This window comes from Caenorhabditis briggsae (assembly GCF_000004555.2).
Source record: "Caenorhabditis briggsae complete genome, chrIV, whole genome shotgun sequence".
NCBI classification, from domain to species: Eukaryota; Metazoa; Nematoda; class Chromadorea; order Rhabditida; family Rhabditidae; genus Caenorhabditis; species Caenorhabditis briggsae.
The window spans coordinates 10,592,008-10,605,589 of record NC_013487.2 but is presented as its reverse complement, the minus strand read 5'-3'; the positions used below and the strand labels follow the sequence as shown (position 1 = coordinate 10,605,589).

Here is a 13,582-nt window from a genome sequence, read left to right as displayed (position 1 = left end):
GCCTTTTTACGGTTCATGGCCTTTTGCTGGCCTTTTGCTCACATGTTCTTTCATGCGTTATCCCATGATTCTGTGGATAGCCGTATTACCGCCTTTGAGTGAGTTGATACCGCTCGCCGCAGCCGAACGACCGAGCGCAGCGAGTCAGTGAGCGAGGAAGCGGAAGAGCGCCCAATACGCAAACCGCCTCTCCCCGCGCGTTGGCCGATTCATTAATGCAGCTGGCACGACAGGTTTCCCGACTGGAAAGCGGGCAGTGAGCGCAACGCAATTAATGTGAGTTAGCTCACTCATTAGGCACCCCAGGCTTTACACTTTATGCTTCCGGCTCGTATGTTGTGTGGAATTGTGAGCGGATAACAATTTCACACAGGAAACAGCTATGACATGATTACGAATTCGAGCTCGGTACCCTGGAAAATGACAATATTTACAACAGAAGAAAAATTATGTTTTGGTCCACAAAATACAGAATCACAAAAAAGTCATTCTTTTCTAAGCAAATACTTTTTATAACTCAAAGAACTCAGAACCAGGGAAGGTGAACAGAGTACGAAGGCTAGATCGGGTCACTAGAACAACCATTAATAGTAGTGAATCTAAGACTTTAAAACTTCAATTACGGAACCAGCCATGCTTCGTGGACTTCTCCTTCTACTAGTAGCATCGAGCTATGTGACATCATCTCCAAGCGGTTGAGTTTTTCTAACGAATCCAGGCAAATTGTAATTTTTAGAAATCTTCTGGGATATATTCCAATGCCTCATGGACTCCAATACTACTACTCCCAGTTATCAAAGAAAAATAACCAATGAAGAGCAGTTCGTAAATGTTGTGCTAGTTTCAAAAACAAAAGGAAACAACGTTTCAGCAAATTCAACTCTGAAAACTACATGAACTCGGATCAGTGGCAGTGTGGAGCTGGGAACACTGAGAAAATAACGAAGTATTTTAACTTCTGTTGGGATAAACTAGGTATTTATAGTCTATGAATATCTTCTGTATTTCTAAAGATTTGCAGCCGAAATGAACATGTGCTGTTCAATCCATGATGATTGCTATGGATTAGCAAGAGGAAGAAAAAAATGTGATCAGTCGTTTTTCGATTGCTTGAAAGTGAGTTCCAACAAAATGAGAAGATCATTCTTATAGTTAGTGTGTTTCAGAAATCTTTGGAATTTAAATCCTCTGGAATGTTGTGCTCGGGGATATGGACAAATACAGCCAAGGCTAGTATATGTTTTGCTGGAGTAATGTTTTATGGCGAATCCAGTTAGTTTAAGCGTTAGGAAAAAGAGAACAACGTAGATTGAGAACATTTTAGATGCAAAAAAACCAATCGCCGGTTACGCTCCTGCCCTCAATAAGACTGTTGAAAAGAACTACTTGGAATTATATGAAAAATGTCCAAAAATGAACAGTAACGATTATTTGGCAAATAAATAAAACAAGATTTGTTGCAGCCACTTTTTCTTCTTGTGCATACAACCATATGATCTGTTATATGAGACTTCTTCCTGATCGGAATCCTCGAAACTATGAAGATTGTGTAGATAATTTGATTGTTTGCCTGGATGAATCAAGTGAACATTTGGCTTCAGAGAATGAAGAGTGTCTCACTCATGTTGAGATCACAATGAAATCAATTTCTGAGAGTAAGAAGGAAGGAAGCATCAAATTCAATAGAAAATACAACTTTTAGATAGTAAGATTTCTGGAATCCCGACTACCAGAGAAGCTGTTGGACCAAAACATGCAAGTGGTTCTTCTTATTCCTCTCAATGAAAATTATATTTTCCAGGGATACAAGTTCATATACAGTTCCAAAAAGTTTAGGAAACTTGGATTCATGCATTCTCTACAACAATAGGAACGCATGCACTACTAGTGATCTGTAATAACTAACTTAATAAAAAATGAATCAGTGAATGAATGCTTGATCGAGAGAGACACATAATTAACAAAATTTTTTCACAAGTATTGACTGGAGGGTATGAAAGTATTCCATTATTATTTGATAGTCTGAAACATCTAAAAGTGCTTCTTAACAATAAAAGTAGTTCTCAAATTATTGGGATGGTGAAATGTCGAACTTCATTTCCGTCATACATTTTATTAGTTTTCTTTCGATAAGAAAACGAAACAGTTGAAAATGAAAATGAAGGAAGAAAAGGACGATCTTGTTCATCATGTAAATGATATTCCTTCGATTCCAACTATTCTTCTTCTGGGATTCCAGGTATATCTATATTTTTGTTTTTGACAGTGCTCTTTGTTATTTTCAGCAAATGATGATATGTCTTTCAATGCTTCTTGTAGTTCCATATTTGGTTTCTGGTATGGTTTGTCCCGGAGACAAAGAAACTGAAATACGGTGAGCCTTAAAACCTGTAATAGAAGAGCCTCTATCTTTAAACTTTGAGCTGATTTTTTTCGATTCCTATCAAAGATACAAAAAAGTTGTAATTTGATAAATTGTTTATAATAATATTAGTAGTGTTTTGTCAGTTGACACATTTTTGATATCTCTTATATCAAGCGAGATAATTAAATTTCACAAATTTTACCGTATGTGTGCCCTTCTATTACAAAATTTTCTGTATTCCAAGTGTTTTAATATTTGCAGAGTTCAACTTATATCTGCTTCCTTTGTCACATCTGGAGTAGCTACTTTGCTACAAACTACTTTTGGAATGAGGTTTTTGAATTTTCTAATTCCAAGTAGAACAACTCCAAATGTTCCAGACTGGCTATTCTTCATGGTCCATCGTTTGCTTATCTCCCCGTTCTCAATACTTTCCAAGCAACATATCCGTGCAATGAGCAAACAGATACAAGTTTATGGCAGCATAAAATGCAGATGGTGTTCACTAATCATTATTTTTTGTAATCATAAAACTTGCAGATATCAGGTAGTTGTCTGGTCGCAGTTCTAGTGATGCCTCTTTTTGGAATCACTGGATTGATTGGTTTCCTTTCGAAATTCATTGGTCCAATCACAATCGTACCTATTATGACTCTTCTGACAATTAGTGCTGTGCCGGATGTTGAGCAAAAAATGGCATTACATTGGATGCCATCTGTGTTAGTTGGGATAGTTGTGAAGAATATTGATTCTTTCCTTTGAAGGGAATTCCTCATTCTTGTTGTGTTCATTGTTTTGTTGGAGCATTGGGAAATGCCGATTCCTGCATTTTCATTCAAGGATAAAAAGTTTTATGTTGCCAGAAGGAAAATTTTGAGCCAGTTTCCGGTGAGAAACCTATCCTATACTTGAATTTGAGCTCAATCAGCTCAATTTCTTTAAGAGAACAAAAACCTATCAACTGATAAAGTGTTTTTCATTATATCCCCAACGTTTTATCAATTGATAGATTTTTGATATCTCTTATAAAAAGTGAGATAATTAAACTCAAAATACAAGTATACTGTATTCTGTTTTTAAAATACTTTTCAGTATATCATTGGTATTGCCATCGGCTGGTTCATTTGTTTTATTTTAACAGTCACCAATGCGATTCCAGTCAACAGTTCAGCTAGAACTGATCAAAACTCAAGCATCGAAACGTTGAGAAGCACTCCTTGGATTCATTTTTCGATTCCTGGTCAATATGGAACACCAATAGTAGACGTTTCTCTGTTATGTGGATTTATTGCATCTAGTTTTGTTGCAATGATTGAAAGTATAGGAGATTACAGTAGGAAAAACACCTACAACCGTCTGAAAATGATTATGTTTTCCAGATCTCTGTGCGAAACTTTCGAAGCAAGGAAAAATTCCTGAATCGAATTTGAATCGTGGATTTATAGTTGAAGGTATTGGATGTATGCTTGCTTCATCATTTGGAATTGGCACTGGAGTTACAACATACGCTGAAAATATTGCTATTATGTCTGTAACAAAAGTTTCGAGTCGAATAACAATGCAGGTAGCTGGTCTGTTTTTGTTGATTGCTGGAATATTTTCCAAATTCTCTGCCGTCCTTGCAATGATTCCGGAGCCCGTTGTGGGCGGAGTTCTAGCAATCGGAATATGTATGGTTAATGGGGTCCTACTGAGAAATCTAATGGTATGGAATGGAACTGAATTGATCACAATAATCCTTGGTTTCAGACAGTGGATCTTCGCCTTTCTAGAAATTTGAACATAATGGGAATCTCAATAATAATGGGGTTGACTGTTGCACTACACTTTGAGAATAATCCATTGAAAACTGGAAATCAAATGGTTGATAATGTATTTGGAACTCTTCTGACTATCCGAATGTTAATAGGTGGAATTATTGCATTTGTACTTGATAATATTGCTTCTGGTCCGTCACTAACCATTGTTTTATTATTGAAATTTCGGTTTCCAGGAGCAACAAGAGAACAACGTGGGTTCAGAAGCTCAGATGACGTTGGAGATGAGGAGATTCTTATTGAAAATAATGGCTACGCACTGCCTTCTACTCTAAATAGGTAGGATGTCCTTTGAATGTGGAATACAGTGCGTTTCAGGTTCTTACGTCCACCCATGGTTAGGGTCATAACTTGAGAGCTGTTAGAGGTATCGGCTTAATTTTTAAAAATCGGATTCGAGACAACAAAATAAATATTGAGGACAATTTTTGTGATGAAACCTTAAAAACTACCCGAGTTATCTGGAAAAGTCTGAAAATATGACTTTTGCAACCTTTGCAAGTTTATACATCCTCTTCAAAGATCAGTAGATCACCACCTCAAGCGAAGACGGAGGTGTCCAATTTTGGTTCTTCCTTCTTGGAAACGGGCTTGGAAATGAGAAAAAAGAAACGGAAGATGTAAAAAAGGGATTTATTGAAAAATAAATTTCAAATATAGATATTCCTGAACATATTAAATATAGATATTCCTGAACATAATGAACATATTAAATTATGAAAAATGAACATATTAAATTATGAAAAATGAAAAGTTTCAAAAGTGTACTGATTAGCCAGACTTTCGTCTGTTGATCCCTTTCGCCACGTAGAGGCTCAGTACATGAAAGGGAAAATGGGTTTTCACTGGGGGAAAACACCAACACAAAACCCCTGTCTCCGAGGAGACAGTTTTCTAATTTTCAATAGTTCTTTTTCACTGCTAAAAAGCTATACGATCGCTAAAAAACAGTCCCAAAGGACTGTTTTTTTTCAATACGTGGAATTTTTCAACGTGGAGAGTGGTGGGCGTGACCTAATATCTACTTCAATCCAAGTATACATTCAATTTTCGAGTTCTGTAAACTTTTCACACGTTACGCAATAAACCTTTAAATCAATCAATATTAGGTCACGCCCCCTACCTCTGTCCACGTTGTAAAAATTTGAAAAAAACAATCCTTGAAGAAATCCCACTTTTTGAATTAGTTTGATAATTTTCACTAGCACTTTTTGACTGCTCTGAAGCTCCCTGCGAAAGCTGTTTATTGTTTCATTAGCTTTTTTCTTTCGATTGGTCGGATGCGAAAAAAGTTATAAAAGGCCCTCAGGGTCGCCATGTTTGGTGGTTCATGGCTAGGTGAATTCATTTTCACTGAACGTCCCCCTTTTGCAAAAGACTCAATCAAAGAAAAAAAGAAACGAACGAAGAAAAACAATAAATAGCGATCGTATAGCTTTTTAGCAGTGAAAAAGAACTATTGAAAATTAGAAAACTGTCTCCTCGGAGACAGGGGTTTTGTGTTGGTGTTTTCCCCCAGTGAAAACCCATTTTCCCTTTCATGTACTGAGCCTCTACGTGGCGAAAGGGATCAACAGACGAAAGTCTGGCTAATCAGTACACTTTTGAAACTTTTCATTTTTCATAATTTAATATGTTCATTTTTCATAATTTAATATGTTCATTTTTCATAATTTAATATGTTCATTATGTTCAGGAATATCTATATTTGAAATTTATTTTTCAATAAATCCCTTTTTTACATCTTCCGTTTCTTTTTTCTCTTTTCCAAGCCCGTTTCCAAGAAGGAAGAACCAAAATTGGACACCTCCGTCTTCGCTTGAGGTGGTGATCTACTGATCTTTGAAGAGGATGTATAAACTTGCAAAGGTTGCAAAAGTCATATTTTCAGACTTTTCCAGATAACTCGGGTAGTTTTTAAGGTTTCATCACAAAAATTGTCCTCAATATTTAACTTGTTGTCTCGAATCCGATTTTCAAAAATTAGGTCGATACATCTAACAGCTCTCAAGTTATGACCCTAAACATGGGTGGTCGTAAGAACCTGCAACGCACTGTATTTAGTTTTTTATTTCAGGTTTTTTCTGAAACACAGATGGCTGACATATATTCCTTTGGTACCGTCGAGAAATGAGATTCTGGATATTGAAGAAAAAAGAATGGATGTAAAGTACAAATTGTGATTTTTTATTGTTGGAATAAAATGAAAGAAGTTTGTAAAATTGAGAGATTCCTTGTATCAAAAAAATTAGGAGAAAGACAATCAAAGAAAGATTCAATTGTGGGGGAAAGCATGTGATGGATTTGAAAATACTCATAATTCAGAATATATAAGGTAACGGGAATGAAAAATGATAACGGCAAAATTGACAATGTACAAATTGGATAAGAAAATGAAATAGACATGAATGACAGGATTTGGAGAACCAGTTAGAAAAATGAAATCTTCAAACAAACAAAAAAATAACAGATGAAAAATTAAATCAGAATAATAAAGCGATTATGTAGAGGATGTGCCTGCTGCAACTTTTTCTTCGATTGGATCCAGTACCTTTGTTTTGTAATCATTGTATCGGTAGTGATATCTCAGGGTCTGGTACATCTCGAGCTGAAAATAAAACACTTCAAACTTGTAGTTTTTAATTTTAACTCACAGATTTCTCATTTGCCTCATCCATCATTTTGTATAAGGGCGAGCTTTTACAGCTGGCTCTTCCACAGAGGCAATTATTTTTTAAATGCTCCTCTATATATTTTGCTCCATAATCGAAGGTTAACTGAAAAATGAAAAATAGAAGTGTTTTATGAATTGTATAAATTCTTACTTCTACTCCTGGGAACACGACTTCCTGAGTTACAAGAATGAGTCGGCAGTGTGCTGGAGTGAATCCTTTTTGAAAGACTCGAACCAATGAAAGATTGGGTTCACAGCTGTGACAACAGGTACGCGCCAGATTGCCAATTCTCTTTGGGTTTATGAACCATTCTTTTCCTTCGGCAAGATGTTCTTTCAACTCCTGAACCTGTTTCTTATTCACTTTCTTTTCTTTCATTAGAGTTGCGGAAATCAAGTCCTCGCCGTTCTCTGCCTCCTGGAAGACGGAATAGACATAGTCTCCATCCGACACGGGAACTTTTCCCTGAACAAGTTCTCCGGTGAACTCAAGAATAGGAGTACCTGAAATTATAACATTGTTTGGTGTCTAATGAAATCATTCAAAAGTACTGTAAAACTCTAATAGAAGGGCACTGTATACTTGCACATTGAGCTCAATTTAATCAACTTTTATAAGAGATAACAAAAATCTATGAACTGATAAAATGCTTGACATAAGATCCCCACATTTTATCACTCCGTACCTTTTTAATATATCATGGAAATTGAGGTAATTGAGCTCAAAGTGCAAATATAAGGTGACCTTCTATGCATTAGAGTTTTCACTATAATTCACAAACTATCTGGATGTTTCACCATTCGCCCCCCGAAACGAATCCGTTACGGATAGAAATCTGACACTCTAACAGACAAATTCGAGTTTCATCTCTGCTACTTAATAAAAACACGAACCTCTTGGGATTGCTGTGTTCGTTCTTATTCCAAATCCCATATTGGCATTTTTTCGGAACACTTCCAACTGATAAATGTCCTTCTCTAGTAGAAGAGTGACATTGTTTGTACACCGTCCCTTGCATCCACACGATTCGGAACATGCAAACCCAAACGTATCAAAGTATGAGTCGTTGTCTCGCAGGTATATTGGCTCAAATGTGGACTGAAAATGATGGGTATTTAGCTATTATAAAACCGTATGAAAACTTACAAAGTTTGTTCTTGAGTGTGACATTTGATTCATTATTTTTTGGATTCCTCGCAGCCGCACATTCTGTTTGTAGCAGGGACATTTTTCATTGGCCCAGCATGGTACTACCGATCCACTGTGGCAACACTCACACTTAACCTGGAAAAATAAGTGTGTTGGTTAATTAAGAAGCCTTAATCATATAACGTAAACACTCTAATAGAAGGCTATCGTATACTTGCAGGTTCAGCTTAATTATCTCAGTTTCTATTAGGTTGTTCGGAAATTCCTTTCCATTTTTGGCATCAGAAACATTCAATGTAAAAAAGGTCAAAACGATGTCAGATAAATTAGAGGTAATGCCTATTGTTATCAATGACTATCTGCCAATGTCCCACTAAATTGTGGATGCCTTCCTTCCAGAACTCCGGACACAGCGAGTTGGAAATCAAGTCAACCCATTTTTGATATGTTGTTTTGAAGTGAATTTTTGTCAATCAAGATGACGTTAGAAATGGCGGGATTGGTAATAGTCAGAAAGTTGAAAGTTAGAGCTATACATTGAATAAAGCAGAATCGTCAAGGTATATCCACCGAGGTCGGCCTGGGTCTTCCTTCCCGCATGAGGTTGCGGATTTTAATTTTGAAAATTGATCTTTGTGTTTCTCTCCAATGGAGATTCACATGGAGTTTGAGTTATGTCACTTGACAAGAATAAGTCCCGGTAGTTACAGTGACACCATTATCGGGCCGCTCCCAATACTTCACTTCTTGGTAGACCACCATACCGATAACATCCCATTTTCAACATGAATTTCACGTTTCGGGACGACTGGTGGTTGAGCGTCTTTGTGAACCCACTTAGCGTGTCATTTATTGTAATCATACATTAACATTTATCACCACTAGTAATGGTTTGATTCCAACATTCATGTGTGTAACGCAGGATGAGGGATCTCTTTTCATCCCGGCTTTTAATGCATAAAAGCCTAAGCCCGTTTCGCTTTTTTGGATTTTTGTCCAACGAGAATTCTGCTTTTTCAAATTGATGAATCCAGGTTGTAATAGTAGTTTGAAAGGGTACATCTGCGTTGTTAACATCCACTGATTGACGATCGAGCTAATTTAAGATCAGATAGAAACAAATAAAAAAATGGCAGTCTGAAAATGGAAATTGTTAGGCGCAAAAACGGTGGGCATATCTCACTTCACGGGAAGTGGAGAATGATCTCCGTTTGAGTGTAGACACTATTAGACCCCACCAATATACTGATGAAACGACATCTTCCTCGCTTTTACCCCGTTCGAAAAAACAAAGTTTGAAAACAACACATCAAAAATGGAAAGGACTTCCCGAACAACCTAATATAAAAGATAACAAAAATCTGTCATTTGATAAAATGTTTCCCATAATGCCACCAAAATTTTATCAGTTGATACCTTTTTGACATCTTTCATAGAAACCGAGGTTAGTGAGCTCAAAGTGTAAGCATAGGGGCGAATTAGGAAAGACTAACAAGAACAAGTTAAATTACCTCAGTTTTTCCCAGATCAAGAAGATTTTTAAACTTCTTCTTATCGACATGAAGACTGTTGGTGTATCGATAGAGCATTGTGTTGGGAATATCTGCGTTGGCTGGATTCTCCTTTGGAATATCCGAAAAGACCTTCACATTTGTCTGCCAATCCAATGACTTGTTTCCTATCATTAGCAGTCTCTGCTTTGGTGGCAAATATCTTTCGTTCTTGATGAATTTGAGCAATGCCCTGGACACAATTCAAATCTTTAAAATTCAAAAAAAAAACTGAACTTACTCATTGAAAACAATATCAAGCGTTCCTTTCTTTTCAACTAGGATTTGGTGTATTCTGACCATCGTCTTCATCTCACCGTTGTGAATCCTCGGGTCTATTTTCCTTTTATAGAATCCTCGAAGCTCTGGATCAGTTTGAATTGCCAGTCGAGCTTGAATCTCACATTGTATGAGATTCTCTTCTTCATTCCATTTCACAACTTTCAAGTCTTTTCGAATGGAATCCTTCGTCCGAAGATTTCCAATACTATAAGTTTCTCCTGGAACACTTTTGTCTTCTTTTTTGTTGGTCACATCTGGTTGGGCTTTGATGATGTTGCTCCAATCCTTCGAAGACGTTCCTTCTGAATCCTCACTTGATGTTTCTGAGGAACTGTCTCTAGCTCCGTTTCTCTTCCGGTATTTTTTCGCTATTCCTATTTTTGACTTGGGCTTTCTCTTTCCGTTTTTCAGAGCTATTATACGGAGATAAGCGGCAATTTTCTCAGCTTGCGCCACAGTCAACATTTTTGTATCCTTCGACAATAACTTCTTCATTGCTTTTGTCTCTGGGAGCAGTGTGACAGTCCTTGTTTTTACCGGTGTTATTTCTGGAATTGTCCACTCTTAATTTTCGGAATTATTCTGAATTGGAGGGGCCATTCAATTTGAGGAGCCCTTCCAATACAGGTTTTATGGTAATCAAAAAACCAACTTACGGGGTTTCGACGATCTAGGAAACCGGGTGTTTTTCCCTCTTGTAGACCGTCTTAAACTGCTCGACGTCATTGTTTCCTATTCCTGAGAAATTATTTCAAATTAGAATAAAATATCAAAAGCACTCACTACTTTCTATTCCTACAATGCAGCTGAAATTTTTGTTTGCTTCTGACCAAATTCTATCCTACGAGGGGACGAGAGGGATAAGAACGCAGATTAACTTCTGAAAATTGATTAATATCAAACTTTTGTCTTCAAGAAACAAGTTTCTAAAATCTGCTTTAGCAACAGTTTTCTGAAGTTCAAGACCGATAACTGAAACTTACTAATTTCTAGACTACGAAACAGAAAATGAGCAGTGTGTTGTTGAGCAGTGTGATGTGGCTGAAATCGGAGCGAAGAGACAAAAAGAGAGGGAGAGTATCAGATGAAATTTTTGGTTAATACCTGAAAATATAATCATTGGAACAAATTTAACGACTGAAAAAATTGGAAAGGGATATGAGAAAATATTAGAACTGATAGAAGACGAAACACTCTAATACAGTAAAACCTGTAATAGGAGGGCACCTTCAAATTTGAGCCACTTTTTCTCGATTCCTGTCAAAGATAGAAAAAAAAACTGAGATAATTGAGCTCAAAGTTGATAGGTTGGGGGCCCTTCTATTACAGGTGTTACGCAGATCCAAATTCAACGGAAGTGTGGTGTGAGGATTTTTTTTCGGGGAGATGGTGTTAAATCAGAGGGCGAATATGAGGTTTTACAATGATTACGACGAGATGATGTGATAGATACAGAAAAGATAGGTGTAACATGCTTCATCTTCTGATAAATAATAAAAATATCTTCTAATAATAATGAACCAAATGGGATTCTAAAAATACTTGATGCATAGAGGCATAGGAAATATTAGATTGAGCAAAAAGTCTTTGTAATTTTTGAGTTTTTTTTTGAAACGAAAGTTATTCAAAGGAAACGAATTTCATGGTGTGATATATCAATCATTAGTATCAATGACTTCTTGCCAACGTGCTGAAAGTTGATCAATTCCATTCGTGTTGAACTCGATAGACTGGGAGGCAAAAACGTCGTCCAACCACTTTTTGACATCCCTTTTATCATATAATTTTGACCGTCGAGGTGATTCGGCAGGGGACATAAAATATGATATTCAAGTAGGGCTAGGTCTGTTGAATACGGTATTTGACACAAGATCTGGACTCCGACCGTCTGGAGCTTCTGGCATATCTTCAAACTCGTGGGTGGCCTTGCGTTGTTAAGAATCGTCAACAAGTTGAAATTTTTCGGACGGTTTAATCGATACACCTGGGCCACTATTCTATTAGAGTGCAGTTTGGGTCCGCGTTGTCAGCGACACCGTCTGGAAGAAGTCTTCTAAATATAACGCCTTCATCGAATGGACAACAGAACTTGTTCACGTAAAGTGCACTTTTGATGTCAGTTTAGGAGGTTTTCTTGGCTGGGACCCTTTGTCTTTTTTTTGCAAATGTTTTAAACATGCACAACTAGTACTACAACATATAAAACACAGAATAATACAAAGTTGAACCAACGCTGAGATATGACCATGCAAAAAAAATTACAAAGACTTTTTGCTCAACCTAATAGAAAAAAGGAAACATGGAATACAAAGAGAGTATTTGGATAAGCAAGACTGCCGTAAAGCCTGTGATAGAAGGACCCTAACTTTGAGCCAATTTATCTTAGTTCCTGACAAAGGAAAAAGTTGTCAACCAAACAATTGTTTATCATGATTTCACAAACATTGTTATTTAAAGTTATTTAAAACAGGTTTCAAAATAAATCTGTGGAATGAGTGAGGTTTGAGAACAACTAGATTTAGTCCAAGTTTTGGGATTATTGATTTAATTGGATATGCAAACTCATACAAAGGACTGTGGGTGGGGTAAATAAATGAGAATAGCGTAAAAAGGACTGTGGGTAGTGGTGTCTGCAACCCAAAGGGCGTGGTTGGAAGGTCATTTTCTTGCCAGGAGGAATCAAGAACACCTGTGCAGAAATAGTCGATAATAAATAGTTCAGTTTGGATTCAAACATCTTTTGGCTAACTGATCAGTTATTATTAAAAATTAAGGAAATACAGAAAGGGGTTGGGGAAGTTTTTCTGAACATTACACTATTCATAGAGGAAAAAAGGAAGAAGAACAGAAAGAAGGTGAATGGATTCAGTTGAAAGGAAATCGATCAGAAGAGGATGTGGAGCAAGAGAAGGCAGAGGAGTAGAGTAATAAAGATGTGGAATTGGAGTTGAAGCTTTTGGAAAGAGATGGAAAACTTGATGTGGATACAGGAATGGAAATGAGATGTTGGTCGGATTGTAATACGTTGTAATAGTGTAGGTAACATGAAAAATGAAACATCAAAATGGAATCTAAATTTGGAATCCAAAATTAAGTTTTTTGGCAGATACAACTGTTTTCTATCTATAGTGGTACTGTGCAATAATGAGTAGTGCATAAGCATTTCTAATCGTACAGGTGCAATCTATTGGGGTTGACCTCAAACACGTGTCTATAGATAAGGAGACTAGAAGATACGCAGACAGTTGTGCCGAATGTATGAGTCTTCGTACGTTAGGCATTCGGAGGAGAGGAGAAGACGAGGACAGCTGCGGGTGAATTCCCCATTTCTCTCTTCTCTGTGTCTCTTCATCTCTAATGCTCATCCCATACAAAGGTCCTCTAGGATCTTCGTCTTGGCACGTTCCTATAATTGCGTAGTCAATCCAAAATCTTTAACATTTGGGCTACAAGGATCTGATTGTTTCGGATGAGATCCATTTTTGGATGATAGAGACACTGGAGTTACTAACAGAATTCAAAATATGAACAACATGATTTAAAAAGTATAAGAACCAGAAGAAGAACCGAAAAATTGCAATGTGTATAGTAGAGAACTGATAAAAGAAGCCCCAACAACAGTCAATGTTTGATTTGGTTAGATGGTGCTTATTTGATATTTTGTGAGTCAGAGAAAGAGCGTGATAAAACTAGGGGAATATACAGAAGACGCTAGAAGACGTCAAGAAGGCATGAGAGCACAGA

At 36.9% G+C, this 13,582-nt stretch overlaps 3 protein-coding genes across 3 annotated transcripts; 2 read left to right on the top strand and 1 right to left on the bottom strand.

The window, feature by feature from the left end:
* Positions 1-765: 765 nt before the first annotated feature.
* CBG01748 lies at positions 766-1,785 on the top strand (the record flags this gene model as incomplete). Its single annotated transcript, XM_002634134.2, has 6 exons — positions 766-821; positions 872-975; positions 1,022-1,116; positions 1,167-1,272; positions 1,464-1,655; positions 1,703-1,785. 6 exons carry the CDS (start codon positions 766-768, stop codon positions 1,783-1,785), a joined length of 636 nt encoding a protein of 211 aa, XP_002634180.2.
* Positions 1,786-2,152: 367 nt separating this feature from the next.
* Positions 2,153-6,365, top strand: CBG01749 (the record flags this gene model as incomplete). The annotated part of the gene is made up of 10 exons (XM_045235839.1): positions 2,153-2,239; positions 2,286-2,374; positions 2,627-2,698; positions 2,746-2,863; positions 2,906-3,084; positions 3,130-3,253; positions 3,458-3,698; positions 3,745-4,070; positions 4,115-4,461; positions 6,260-6,365. The coding sequence occupies 10 exons, from the start codon at positions 2,153-2,155 to the stop codon at positions 6,363-6,365; spliced, it is 1,689 nt and encodes a 562-aa protein (XP_045091895.1).
* A 317-nt stretch (positions 6,366-6,682) lies between these two features.
* Cbr-set-15 lies at positions 6,683-10,564 on the bottom strand (the record flags this gene model as incomplete). Its single annotated transcript, XM_045235837.1, has 7 exons — positions 6,683-6,790; positions 6,837-7,360; positions 7,751-7,955; positions 8,004-8,141; positions 9,518-9,749; positions 9,798-10,386; positions 10,495-10,564. The coding sequence occupies 7 exons, from the start codon at positions 10,562-10,564 to the stop codon at positions 6,683-6,685; spliced, it is 1,866 nt and encodes a 621-aa protein (XP_045091894.1).
* Positions 10,565-13,582: the final 3,018 nt, after the last annotated feature.